At 37.1% G+C, this 13,712-nt stretch overlaps 1 protein-coding gene across 6 annotated transcripts in view; it reads left to right on the top strand.

The window, feature by feature from the left end:
- ppp3cca (protein phosphatase 3, catalytic subunit, gamma isozyme, a) overlaps nucleotides 1-13,712 on the top strand; it is a 49,057-nt gene that overhangs the window by 8,333 nt on the left and 27,012 nt on the right. For all 6 annotated transcript variants that reach the window (XM_088407411.1, XM_088407387.1, XM_088407394.1 and 3 more), the window contains 3 exons: nucleotides 2,207-2,404; nucleotides 6,767-6,891; nucleotides 13,601-13,712. In XM_088407411.1, the coding sequence (XP_088263537.1) occupies nucleotides 2,377-2,404; nucleotides 6,767-6,891; nucleotides 13,601-13,712 (265 nt within the window). In that variant the 5' untranslated portion in view covers nucleotides 2,207-2,376. The remainder of the gene's footprint in view (nucleotides 1-2,206; nucleotides 2,405-6,766; nucleotides 6,892-13,600) is intronic.

Here is a 13,712-nt window from a genome sequence, read left to right on the forward strand (position 1 = left end):
TTTTGACTCTTTTGATTGTGTTCGTAAAGGCTGGGTGTTAATTCAGTTACAGGAGTCTTGCTAACACCGAATCAAGCAAATCAAGAACATTTAAGCGTGATGCTTTTTTTTTTTTTTTTTTGGTTTCATCTTTTTCATTTGCAAAAGTTATCAATAATTTCATGTGAGGGCATTTCCTCACCCGTTTGACTTACTTTTTTTTTTTATATGTTTTCAAAAACCTGCTCTGAGACCAAAACCAGCTGCCTTCTTGAGTGTGTCTGTGCTTTTAAGTAAACAGCCCTTCAATCTGGAAGTCCTTGCTAATAGAGGCTTTACCTAATCTCTTCTTAAAGCTTGCACCACCTTAGCTTATGGATCTCTTCACAGCCGTGCCTCGTAGCCTGAGGAGCACTTACTGGTTATTTATACCACATCGGTCAATGCATCTTTGTGTGTGGGTATGTGAGTGTGTGTGTGTTTGTGTGTGCGTGCGTTTTGAGTTACTCACAAAAATAAGAATTTTCGACAGATATCCATTTTGGAATGTCTACTAAAACAACCTCCATAAAAGGTCTCAACTTGAATTTCCCAGGAGCTAAAATGTTCAAATAGGAATTAAATTGAATGAAAACAAAGGGTTAATGGACAATGTTCACCATTAATGATGAATATGCCGAAATGTTAAATGTAATTTTCTCAAAACTGAGGATTTCAGCTTGGCAACATTTAAATTGCTGTAAGTTTATACATATTTGAGCTCCACATATATCAGCCTTTGGTATCATCCGCCAGTGATATCGGCCTCTTGAGTCCCTAAGTATTTGCACATAAGGCCGGTTTCGGCCCTATACCGATACCTGGTAATGGTACTGTATGACTTGCCCACCCCTACTTTTTAGTCATTGCTTTTCACGTTGGAAACCTTCCATAGATGTGTTTTTTTGCCACAGTTTCTTCCTTATACAGTAGTTGAGTCCTGTATTGACTTTAACCGAGGCATGGAAGGTGAGCAGTTCTATAGACATTGTCCTGGGTTCCTTTCTGACCTCCTAGATAAATCATTGTTTTGCTTCTGGGGTTGCTTCTGGGCCACTCCTGTGAAGGTTCACCATTACAACTGTTTAATGTTTCCTCACCTTGTAGATAATGACTTGTCACTGTGATTTGCTGGAGCTTTAAAACTTTAGGAATTACTTTATAACCATATCCAGACTGAAATGTAATTTCACAATTGCAATCATTAACTGATTAATGAACAATGAATCAATAATTCAATAATTTCATTTGGCGATGAAATGAAATGTTTTCGATTCTCTGTAATCTTCCATGAAAGCACCACATGTTACTGTGGAAAAACATCAATATTTCCCCCTAATTTCTGAAATGTTATGGACTTTACCAGTTAGTGGATCTTCATTCATTTCTGGCTATTGTTCAACAAAAAAGACATGATTAAATGAGTATCAAAATAATTGTGAGTTGTTGCCCTTAATACCATATTTTTCTTCTAAGTTCTTGAATTTCTTTAGCTTGCAACATTTTGTTGCATGGTCATGGGCCAGTTTCATTTTATCTGACAATGATTTTATTTTGTTTTGTCTGAATTCTTTTTCAAGGGGCCGTGACAGTCTGGCTAGTGGCTAACTATCCTTTTTACTGTTGCGGAAATGCAGTTGCAGTGCCGCAATGGCATACTGTATTAGTAGTCTCCATTTGCTGCTGTAGCTTATACTTAAATACTGCTATTATCTTTCTTATTTCAGTTGCACGTGGCTGTGGTTGTGTTCCTAGCCTCACTACATTGTCAATAAATTAAACAATGAAAGCGAATGAACTTTTAGGTTCATTTTAATCACGAAGCACTCAAGTTCCAGTCGCAAAAGAAATGACCTTTTTTGCTGATGGCAAAATGGATTGTGTGGGTGGTGTGGAGCAGTCTGCTGATGGAGAGCAGGTTGAGAGATGTGCAGGATTTCATGCTGTGTGTTATGCATCTACCATATAGTTGATGCAGCCACATGGGTGTATCCCCACACTCCCTCCATAATTTCTTCCTCGTTCAGATCTTTTGTTCCACTTTGGTACGTGTTTTTTCATTCTTATGGTTTCCCAGTCGTCTCTGGTCCTGATCTTCTGGCCTATAAATGAGTCAATCTCTTAATGATTTTGCAACTGAATTTTCCCTTTTCATTCAAATAAAACATGTTTCCCCCCCCCCCAACAGCTGTGCCATACCCCCCACAACATAAACTTACCATAAAAGAGCTGTTTGAAGATGGCAAGCCCAATGCAGAGCTCCTACGAAACCACCTTGTCAAAGAGGGCAGAGTAGAGGAAGATGTGGCACTAAAGATAATCAACGATGGAGCCAACATCCTTCGCCAAGAGAAGTGCATGCTGGAAGTGGAGGCACCTATTACAGGTATGGTGGTAAACAGCCTTTACGGTGTCAGGTAGTTGATTCTTAAAATAACGTATAACATTTGGGGTAATTTGTGATGTGTAAATTCTATACACAGTACACAGTATGTATGATTTTATTTATGTACTTATGATTGTATGTATGAATGATGTGGAATGTGTTTTAAGTTCACTAAAATAATGTATCAAACAAAGACAGACAAAAAAGAAGCTATTGAAGTACTGATTTCGGTTTTGAACTGCTATTTTACTGCTATTTAACTAATATTATTGTGTTAGTGTTGAAAACATCCGTCCATCCATTTTCTTTAAATATTTTGGGACTAAACATGCAGGCATGTTCAGTTGAAGAGAGGATGTTGGCAGACAATTACAAAAAAAAAAAAGCATAAACTTCATTTACCATCTTTTTGCATAAAGATCTGATGTTATTATCTGCGGTTTATCCGTGAAAAAAATCTTTTTTTTTTTTTTTGCTCATACAGTATTTTGCTGCTGCGGCTTATATACCGATGCGGCTTATAGTCCGGAAAATACAGTAATTGTTGGCAGGTTAGCATTGCTTTGTTGTATGTAGCAACAAACTGGATTCAACATCTAAAAATGAAAATCTGTAAAATTGCCAAGTATGTTTGGAAAGGACACTTCAACCAGAGTACAACGCAGAAATAATTTAGAACATTGAATACAACATTCTGAAGAAGTTGTGTCTTTTTTGCGTGAGTGGAGAAGATGGTGTTTTTCAGGAATGTTTTCATGTTTAGAAAATCTGATCAAAAAACTGTTCAAATTGGTCAACTAGTACAACTTAATTTTTTCTCAACATTCTCCTCACTTCTTCCATGGCATATACTCGGGGAACCCTCCTTGATTGACTGGCAAGTTTTACTAACCATAATTTCCCAAATATAAGATATATATATTTTTTTTTAATCCAAAAATGAAGGCCAAAAGTATGGGTACATTCTATAAACGGTAAAAATTAGATTCATTTTTTATGACACCATTTGAGGAAGATTGATCTGTCAGCCACATATTAGATGCACGGATGTGCATTTTTATATTGGCTGAATTCTTCCTTAAAATAATTACTGTAATGGGACAAGTTAGATGATGGAGATGTGAATTGGCTGTTAGTATCAAGTGCCTGTTGCAGCTAACATCAGCTCGTGTTATCTGAGGTTGTAATTATTTTCAATAAAAGAAGTGGCCAAACTGAACCAACGTCCGAGTCCGTCCTTGTTAACACACAGGATTATTACTAAAACCAAGAGGAAAAAGTTATGATGTTGCCAGCTGATTCAATTAAGAGTGCACCGGTTAGAGTACACGGAAAGGTAATCCATTTGACACGTTTATTAATTGTTGTGTTTTGGCATATACACACAATCAAACAAGCATGCTGCGCAACTTTGTGTATTTATGTTAAATCAACTTCAAGTGTGTCGTGAGGAAAATGAAAAACAACAGCTTTGAGCGCATTCAGTTACACTGGCAAAACGTTTACTGACCACTCACAATGTGGGAAACCTGAAACGCGCTTAACGCGCAACAAATATATTACGGATATGAACACAAGAAAATATAAAGAGTTGACAAAAGATTAGATTTATTCTGTTTTGCTGTAGTTTTAAAAATTGTTGCTATAGTGTTGGTGTGTCTTATACACGATAACATAGAAAGAACCAGAATTTGACCCCAAAATTAAGGGTGCGTCTTATATTTTGGGAATTATGGTAAAATATCCACCAGCCTTCAGGCAGGGCAAAATTCTAGATGTCTGTGTGTCAGTTTTTTAAAGAAGTACTAACACTTTACCTAAAAGCTTGACATAACTAGCTCAGAAGATTTTGAGGAGAAAAGTAGTGTGGGCAGCAGAATAGGTCACAACACCAAATACAAGGTCAAATACAAAACCAACATTGAAATATTCCATCCATTCATTTTTTATATCTCTTATCCCTACTAGTGTTGTAAGTGTACTGGAGTTTATCCCAGATGACTTGGCTGGAAATACCTTAAAATGGTCACCGTGGCATTATTGTCATAATATTAATACACAATAATATATAAATCAAATAGTACTTTTCTAATTAAAAATAGCAGAAGCTCCTTTACTTTGACCTTCTTTTTGAAAAATAAACAAAAAATAATTTAAGCCAAACATAAGTGCCCTTTTTATTCAGCAACATATTCAATTAGACAAGTTTATTTGTTAATTTTCAGCTATACTGAAGTTTAGAAAATAAAAATTACAAATTGCATGCCTCCTTATAACAAACTGGGTCGATTGTCCCCCAAAAGGTTACTGCCCATTATTTAGTTAAAAACAGCATTATAAAATCAAATGCCGCTTTAGTTTTGCTGGCTTCATCTTACCTTGTTAGCAAGCAATTGTAGACACAAAACACATTTTGACACATTCAAAAATGATTACATTTTGAAAAATACAGTGGGCCCCCGTGTTACGAACTTAATCCGTTCAGCGGCTACGCTCGTAACTCGAATTGCTTGAATGACGGGCAATCCAAACCTATGTTAATTAGTGAATGCGTGCAACGCGTGCAAAAACCTTAGGTAAAAAAACGTCACGACTTTATACACATATTAAAAATTAGTAACATAATCTACTGTACAGTTAAATTAAATAACATAAATATACAAAGGAAAAATGACATTTACCTTTGAGGCGACGTGACTTGAGCTGGGTGGAGGCGGAGGGGAGCAGAGATCAACCCGCAGAATGTATTTATTTATTTTCTCAAACAAGAACTTTTCTCAAACGAGAACATATCACCGGCGATTTCCTTCTCTTTAATCCATAATAGAAGAAGCCTCTCCATTTTGTTGTCGACCGAGGTTCGTCCCCTGGCAAGGAAAGTCTTTCCCTTAGAAGATTACAGAGCGGTTACGGCCATACTCACGAGCAAGGTTAACTATGCGTGCGCCTCCTTCGTATTTTTTATTATCTCCTGCTTTGTTTCTGTTGTCATCATCCTCTTACTTCTTCCTTTACCGCCACTTGCAATTTTAGAAGCCATGTCTAACAGATAAAGTTTGCAAAGTCTTCACAACACACCGACCGGCTCTGCCATCAAGCTAGATGAAGGAGTTCGGCCAATAGCTTATCTGCATTTCTGTGATTGACGTGACGCTGGCCAATAGCATATCCGCATCTCCGTGACTGACACTGTGACTGAGACAGTGACAGTGACATTGTAAGAGCAATAGCATATTGGTGGTATCGTGACAAGCGAAATTAGTTAATTTCGTTGATGCAGGAGAGCGAAAAAGATAGCACGGACACATTGACCGGCATGTTGGGGCATGTTGGACTGTTCGTAAGACGAAAGGTTTGTGCGTAAGAGGGGGACAAAAAACGCCGCGGTCCACGTTCGTAAGAAGAAAAGTTCGTAAAAGAGGGAGTTCGTAAACCGGGGACCCACTGTTTATTAAACCTGAATTGATTAAAGTGGAATTGATTGCTTTATTGAAGTTATGAATACGTTCAAAACCTATTATAAAATAAAAATGAAATGAACACAATAACAAACTTTTTTGTCCTTCCTAGATGTTACAATGGCTTCTCGGCAATCTCGGTTGACAGACAGCAAACAGCAAATGAGTGTAACTCTTCTTGAATTAGAGTTAGGGTTATAAAGACTGTTACCAATATTATAACTGTAAAGAAAACAAAATCCACCAAACATAACTCAGGTTAAGTTCCATTTGCAAAAATGATATATCTTACTAAATGTACACAATTTGTGTAGCTTAAATCAATCCCGTAACTTAATTACAAATGATATTCCTTTCAATACAAAACGAGTATGATAATCAACATTTGCATATGCTAACATATACCAAAAGGAAATACCTAGCACACACAAAAAATGCTAACAAGCTAAACACATACCGTACAAGGCAAGACTTTATAATATGCTGAAGATAAAAACAAACGTTAGCCAGCATGTTATCCACAGTCACAAGTTGGATGGACAAACAACTAATTTGGGGCATATTAGCATAAATGACAACATTCCAACAAAGAAAACACAACTCACAGACACTGGTGGGCCAGATCTCATGAAAGGAGAGAAGGAACTACACCGAGAGCAACTGCTCCCAACTGAAGCCACACTGTTTTTCCCCAACCCAAAATGCAACATCAACTGTGGCCAGAGGCTGCGTCAAAAAACAAAGACTAAGCCACACAAGGCACACATCTGTAACTAAATAAAGATAAACTAAATCAATTCCAAAACATCAAATTATTTTACGGATCCCACTTTGAGAACCACTGGTTTAAAGTAAAAGAATAGCACACACTCAAAATAACGAGAGTATTTTTATGTTTTACCAGTATGTGGTGATGTCCATGGCCAGTTCTTTGACCTCATGAAGTTATTTGAAGTAGGAGGATCACCGAGCAATACGAGGTATCTCTTCCTCGGAGACTACGTAGATCGAGGATACTTCAGCATTGAGGTAAGTCATTTGTGTTTTTGTTGTTGGTCTTTTTGTTATCACTTAAGTCTGTGTTTTAGTTTATTAATTTAAAATATAAACTTTTTCAGTGCCGCTGTGAAGGTTTTTGATATGTGTTTCTTGCTGCCCATTTCAGTGACAATTCCAAAGGGCACAGTTCATCCGTGCTGATTGGAATGGTTAAAAATAAGACACGAGTTTGGAATAGAGGGCTTCGGGCCGACTGTACTAAGTGGTCTGCAGTGGCCTTGGCGCAAGTCATGGCTAGAGGGTGGCAGGACTAAGCATGGATTCATTATTATAGTTCCAATAATGACCCATTTTAATAAATAGAAGGATATTCAAGCACGTATAGAAATCTCTCACAATATCCCTGAACTATACAGTGATCCCTCCTACTTCGCGGTCTCAGATATCGCGGCCTCAGTACTTCGCAGTTTTTTCCAGAAAAAATAAAAACAATTTCAAAAAAATGTGCAAAAATGTACAAAAATTGAAAAAAAGCAAAAAAGTACACTATACAGTCCTGTATTAATCAAATAACGAAGTAATATTAGTTAATAACTATGTTAAGAATTCTTCAAGCGTTAGAGTTCGTGGCATTTTTTATCTTATTTTGAAATGCACGCTTTTAATTTGTCGGGTCGCGTTGCATTTCCGTTTCCTGTTTTACGTTCTCTGTGCGTCATTCGGCTCGTTACGGTGACGTAGTGAATGCCAACGTAAGCTCATATTTATAGTTTATTATCATTTATGGTGATAATGCACGCTACTGCCTATGTTTAGTAAGCGATGAGTGTTTATTCTGTTTATCTGTTCGTTTGTGGAGAGGTTGCACTTTATAGTTAGTAGTTGTTGTTAGTTGTTGCTAACCCGCTAATGTCGGCTAAAAATACAGTAAATTCATAGATTAAGTGTATATATGTTAGTTGACTGACTTTTAAGATTGTTGTTGATTTATTATTCAACAGATACTACATGATACACCATACATGAGCCAAAATAAATGTGAAGTTCAACGTGATGACTTGCATACTCTTTCACTAGAGTCTTGGTGCAGATAACCAGTCCTGAGAACAAATTCTCAACAAACTAAGTAATATTAGTTATTTAATGAATATACAGTAATGTTAATAAGGATAATGTAATGTTAAATAATAGGAGAAAGGAAATAAAATAAGCAAAAAATACAAAAAAAAGGATTGTTTATGGTTACTGCGGCTATATTGGGGCGTACATAGAAATCTAGGAACTGATACCCTACTTCACGGGTTTCAGACTTCGCGGGGGGTTGACAGCCCCCATTAACCGCGAAGTAGGGGGGATCACTGTATTTTCACTCTATATGCAATTGGTGCATTCATGTGCTTCTATGAATTAATAATCAATGTTTGTTTGTATTTCTTAATTATGAGGTTTTTTTTATATAAAATCATTACCTATTGAAATGTATACAGTACATGGTGTATACAAACAGTATTTGTATGTAACGGCCCGGGTCATTCTGTAAATAAAACTACATAAACTACATAAAACTACATTATTGTATAATACGATAAGAATATATTGCTGAGACATTGAATGAATGAAAACTGAAATTAAAGCAATAAGCATCATCAATATTTCATTACTTGAAGCTAAATCAAAGTTGGAAAATATCATGAAAATACAGAAAATACTGGTGTTATTGAGAGACCTATTTGTAGCATAAGGGGTGATAATAAAAGCAGACACCTCCATGTGTAAATTGATAGTTAATATTCTCCTTAAAAATGTTTTTTTTTCATTTTTCATGTGGATAAACACTAGCATAGCACTTTGAAATTTATAAAATCATTAAGTTTGGGTAGTGACTTTTTTTTTTTTTTTTGTAGCTATGAAACCCACCTCGTTGTGCTTTCTCTGTATCGTTGCCTAATTCTTGAGTCCTCTCTGTATTCTGCTGCGGCCCACGGGCATCTCTTTTGGTGGTGCATCTCCTGCCACTTTTTGCACTTTCACCAGTCTCTGAGGACAGAAGCCAAAGTATCACTAGTTAAATAGTATTTCACATACATTGTGAACTAAATTTTCTGTTCCAATACTTTTGCACCACTAAAATTTGATAATTGTGTTGTTAAATTGTCTTAGACTTCCACCACTTCAGCATTTTGAGTAAGTTAAATTGATTCTTGCATGCTTGAAAATTTATTATGGCTATTGCCGTTTTGAATTTTCAATGTCAAAAAATATAAAACACATTTTTTAATCATACTCTTTGGTCATGATTTGTATTTTTTTAGGGGGTTCATGTTGCAACCACACAAATATAATCAAGTTGTGACCTGATTTTTTCCTACCAAGCCTTTTAGTTAATTTTTGTGCCACAGCTCGTCCTTGAGTGAAGCAAACAGAATGAATGATCGTTTCACGTTGTTGTTCTCAGTGATGCACCGCTGTATTGAAGTGTTTTTCCCCCCTTTCTTTTTTAGTTATTGTTTCAAACGCTGACAACAACATCAAGTCACAAAAGTACCAACAATGTACTTGACCATATCTTGCATTCAAATCAAAACACCCACAAGTACATGTGGGCTGAAGTAAATGTGTTATTCAAATGGAGGTGCTGGGCAAGAACACAGATCAGCAGTGGCACTACACTGTCACCTAAACAAAATATTTAGTAATAATGTGCATTTTCATTTTTTTCTGTTCATGTTGCACATATAATCAAAATAGCCACATTTGCCCTCTTACGACTGAACATCTTTTTAGAAAAGCAACAGCTCTCGTCAAAATGAGTGATTGGTGAACACGAAGCTGAATACAAGGATGTGGTTGCCTAGGCAACATAAAGTGCCCCTTGAAGTTGTATTATACCTTGGCAAGAAAGCCTTTCAGAGCAAGTGACTAATCCATTTTCTTTACCTACCTGGCAATTTCATATTTCTTTGATTCATAATTGGCACCATGATCAATGCATATCTACACTATGTTCCGATAACTGAATTAGATCTCGGCTATGTTTGTAAAACAATTGCATCAGCTTCTTTAGTAACCTACAGAATGTGTGTTATGTCCTCTCAGTATCTTGCTCAAGGGCATCTCAACAGTTAGGCAAGAAGCAAATGAGCATCTCTTTAACAGTTATGTATGTCATAATGTCTATAGCAGATCCTGAGGCCAAGTCTACAGAGCAGGTTGGGTGGTAGCTCCCGACACTTACAAACATGGTTTCCATTGCATCTAAAAGTGATATTTGCCAACTACTCTAAGTAATGAACAAAATGAAAGTTTATTTAGGCCAGAATTGACCTTCATGTCATTTCCTATCATTCTCATTCTTATACAACTGCTGAGAGGAAGGGATTTGGTTTGCAGAGAAAGAATTGTTCGTTAGTCATTTTCGAATGTTTTTAGAATCAGTTATTTTGTCAATAAATTAATGTAATTATAAGTCAGTTAATTTGCTTGGTAACATGTTAGACGGTTAAAAAAAATGTTAATTTTTTGGAAGTAAAAGCTGATAGTTGTAAATGGCTACACGTATCAGTCTTAAAAAAGCTGAAAACGAGCATTTAAATGATAATCAACTGTCAAAGTAATTGTAAATTATTTGATAATCAATTAGATGCTAATTTGTTAACAGTTGCTGTATCTCCACTATAATAAAGAATATTTAAGAGATATTATTATTATTATATAGTATATCAAGAGATATTATTATGTTTTCTTCAATCCCTTAACCCAGTGGTCTCCAACCACCGGTCTGTGGATCAACTGGTACCGGGCCGCGTGGGCTGCACCCGAAATAATGTTTTGGAGATGATTTAGTTTAACAGTTCATACGTTTGTGCTTGATCTTTGTTTTTTTTGGCACCGCCTCTGGCCGCTGTTGATATTACATATATAGTGAGAAGGATGATGTGTTTTTTAGAGCAGCCAGCACCCCACCCCCCCGGTCCGCAATAGAAATCTAAGGCGCTGACCGGTCCGTGGTGATAAAAAGGTTGGGGACCACTGCCTTAACCCACTGTTTTGGGAAGTACAATTTTGTAACTAGTATTTATGTAATAACTAAAGGGATTTTGTTTATGAAAAAAAAGAAAATGTCTTCAATTCTTAAGGAGTGTTTTTGAATTTGAACTTATTTCTCATGAAAATGTAGATTTTAAGAGGCTCGAATTACCATATATTAACAAATAAGATCGAACAATTTAAAAGGATACTTTTTAAAAGGAAAGTAGGCATACTGGTATTGAAGCTAATCTATATAAACTTTGACATAATACAAATCCATCCAGCCAATTACAGAGCACACAAGCGTCAAAACAACCATCCGTGCACCCAATCACACCTAAAGACAATTTAATATGTCGAATACACTTGCCATGCATGTTTTTGGAGTGTGGGAGGAAGCCAGAGTGCCCGGAGAGAACCCATGCAGGCTTGGGGAGAAGATGCAAACTCCACACAGGAAAGCCAAAGCCAGAGGGATTTGAACTCGGGTTCCTGGATGTTCCTGGATGTATTTGGCGCATCTACCTACAAAACTACATAGTGAAACTATGATGTTTGGTGCTACACATTAAAATTGTCTTGGCGCTATACAGTAGTTGCCAAATCGTAAGGCGCCTCTACAAATGTTGTCTTTGGTAACCTTGACAGCAATCTGGGGAAAACGTTATTCTGAATGGTTGAAAAATCTTGCCTTGGGTAAAGTACCTTTCAAAACGTGAATATTTAAAGCTCTTATAGCCTAGAATAGTAGTGTAATTTGGAGAGTACTCTATAAATTAGGATAGCGGGGTCAGCATGAAAGATGGCCTAATGGCCCACGACTGTGTCAGGCCAACTAGGCCAGTGGCTATCCTCACGAATCTCTGAATCCTTCAGGTTAGGGCTGAACGATGATCTGCGTTTGCAATAGAATTGTGATTAGAAAAAGTCTAATTTTGCAATTGAAAAGGCTGCAGTTTAAATGGTCATTACTTTCTTCAGCGCAATGCCACATTAGCTAAAACTTACTAGGGTGACTTTGGGCAAACCGTTTTGGAAAAATACATGATGAGGCTCAAAAATTGGAACACCAGCTATTTATCAAACTTTAAAATCTTGCTCCCTTTACCCATCACGGCATCAATTTGAGGTATACTTGACCACTGAACAACCACTGAGCAATCCAACTAACAAGATCTGTTGGTCATTGTCATCATTTCACTGCAGACAACTAGTCCAAATTTGTATTGAAGACCATCAACTTTAAGATAGCGAATTAAGAAGGCCTGCTTTGAAGATGGTCACTGTTGACCACTGGCTCCTCTGTGAGTGAAAATATTGTCATGCATGACATTATGACAAGATGGTCCCAAACATCTTCAATTTGGTCATTCTCACCGCCTCATGGCATTGTTGATATTATTGTTTTTGGTGCGGTAGCCAAGTGCACAGGTATAGCAAGCGTTTACATGTATTTGTAGGAAAACATTATTGCTGTATGTGATTACAGCTTTTTCTCATTTGCTATTGCTACAGTCATTGTGTGAGGCCGAATGTGCGTTTGTGGGATCTGAGGTAGGTCAGTCTCGGTGCTTCTCTGTCTGCTTTAGGGCCATGCCCTAAAGGGCCTCCAATCATGGAAAATTGGGGCCATCTTGGTTCTCGTGAACATGCAAATTGAGGGGTGAATGCTAAGACAAGGCATAAAGGGTACTGTTGGGATTTAGCCTAACTTTAGGTCGTCATCTCGGTGAAATGAACACCCACTCTGGACAGTTTAATGTTGAAAATGTTCAAATTACACTTTGGGAGTTAAATTAACTCCCAGAAATGTACGCACTAACTGACATCCCCATCTGGCTCGTCCCGTAATGGTAATTATTGCAAGTAAGAATACGGCCAATATAAAATTGCACATCTCTGTCAAAACTCAGCCTATTTCGCTGACAGATCAATCCTTCCTTCCTTGAACGGTGTCAGATAAAAACAGATAATTAAATCATTTTGAAGTCACCGTTTCCAAAATACACACATACTTTTGGCCTTCATTTTTGGGGGGAAAATAGTACCTCTCATATTTGGGGAATTATGGTAAATGATGTTTCTAAAATGTGGCGGGGGATGGTGTTATATGTTATGTGTTACATGTGTCACTAACAACATTTTGTCACGTAGAAAAAAAAAAAATGATTGAAAGCTGGTGAGGTTGTGACATTGTGTTGAGATTGTCAGCTGATATCTTGCTTCTTTCATATTGCCTCTGCGAAGTAGGCCTGGACAATATGTGGATTTTCTCGATTAATTCGAATTTTTCATTACAGATGATTTAAAAAAGAATGAATCTATATTTCACGTCATTCTTTGGCCCTTACAAGCTTCCGTAGCTTCCAAATTCCTCTTGTTTACTTGGCACTCGCACCAACCAGAAGGCTAGCGCAACATGGCTACGGCTAAATAAAGTGGACGTTTGTTTTATTAAAGACAGGAGTCAGGAATCAGTCTGATATATTCTATTGATGAATTGCTTGAGAAGTACTGGATGGATTGTCTGACAAATGCTCGAACAATTTAGAAGTTTATTTTGGTCCTCCTGCAAATGTGCTCTTTGATTGGCTTCCTTTTTTTGTTGTATTTAATACAGGGAGCTAAAAGGCTGCAGATGTATGTGTTGTACATTACATGTCAGTAAATTTCCTCCTATTTTCTCCTGTCACTTTGCATGTCCTTGCAGTGTGTGCTCTACCTCTGGTCACTGAAGATCAACCATCCCACAACACTTTTCCTCCTGCGAGGAAACCATGAGTGTCGGCACCTCACTGAGTACTTCACCTTCAAGCAGGAAT

The sequence above is a fragment of the Hippichthys cyanospilos genome, chromosome 1 (genome assembly GCF_059441005.1).
Source record: "Hippichthys cyanospilos isolate Australia breed blue-spotted pipefish chromosome 1, RoL_Hcya_1.0, whole genome shotgun sequence".
Lineage (NCBI taxonomy): Eukaryota > Metazoa > Chordata > Actinopteri > Syngnathiformes > Syngnathidae > Hippichthys > Hippichthys cyanospilos.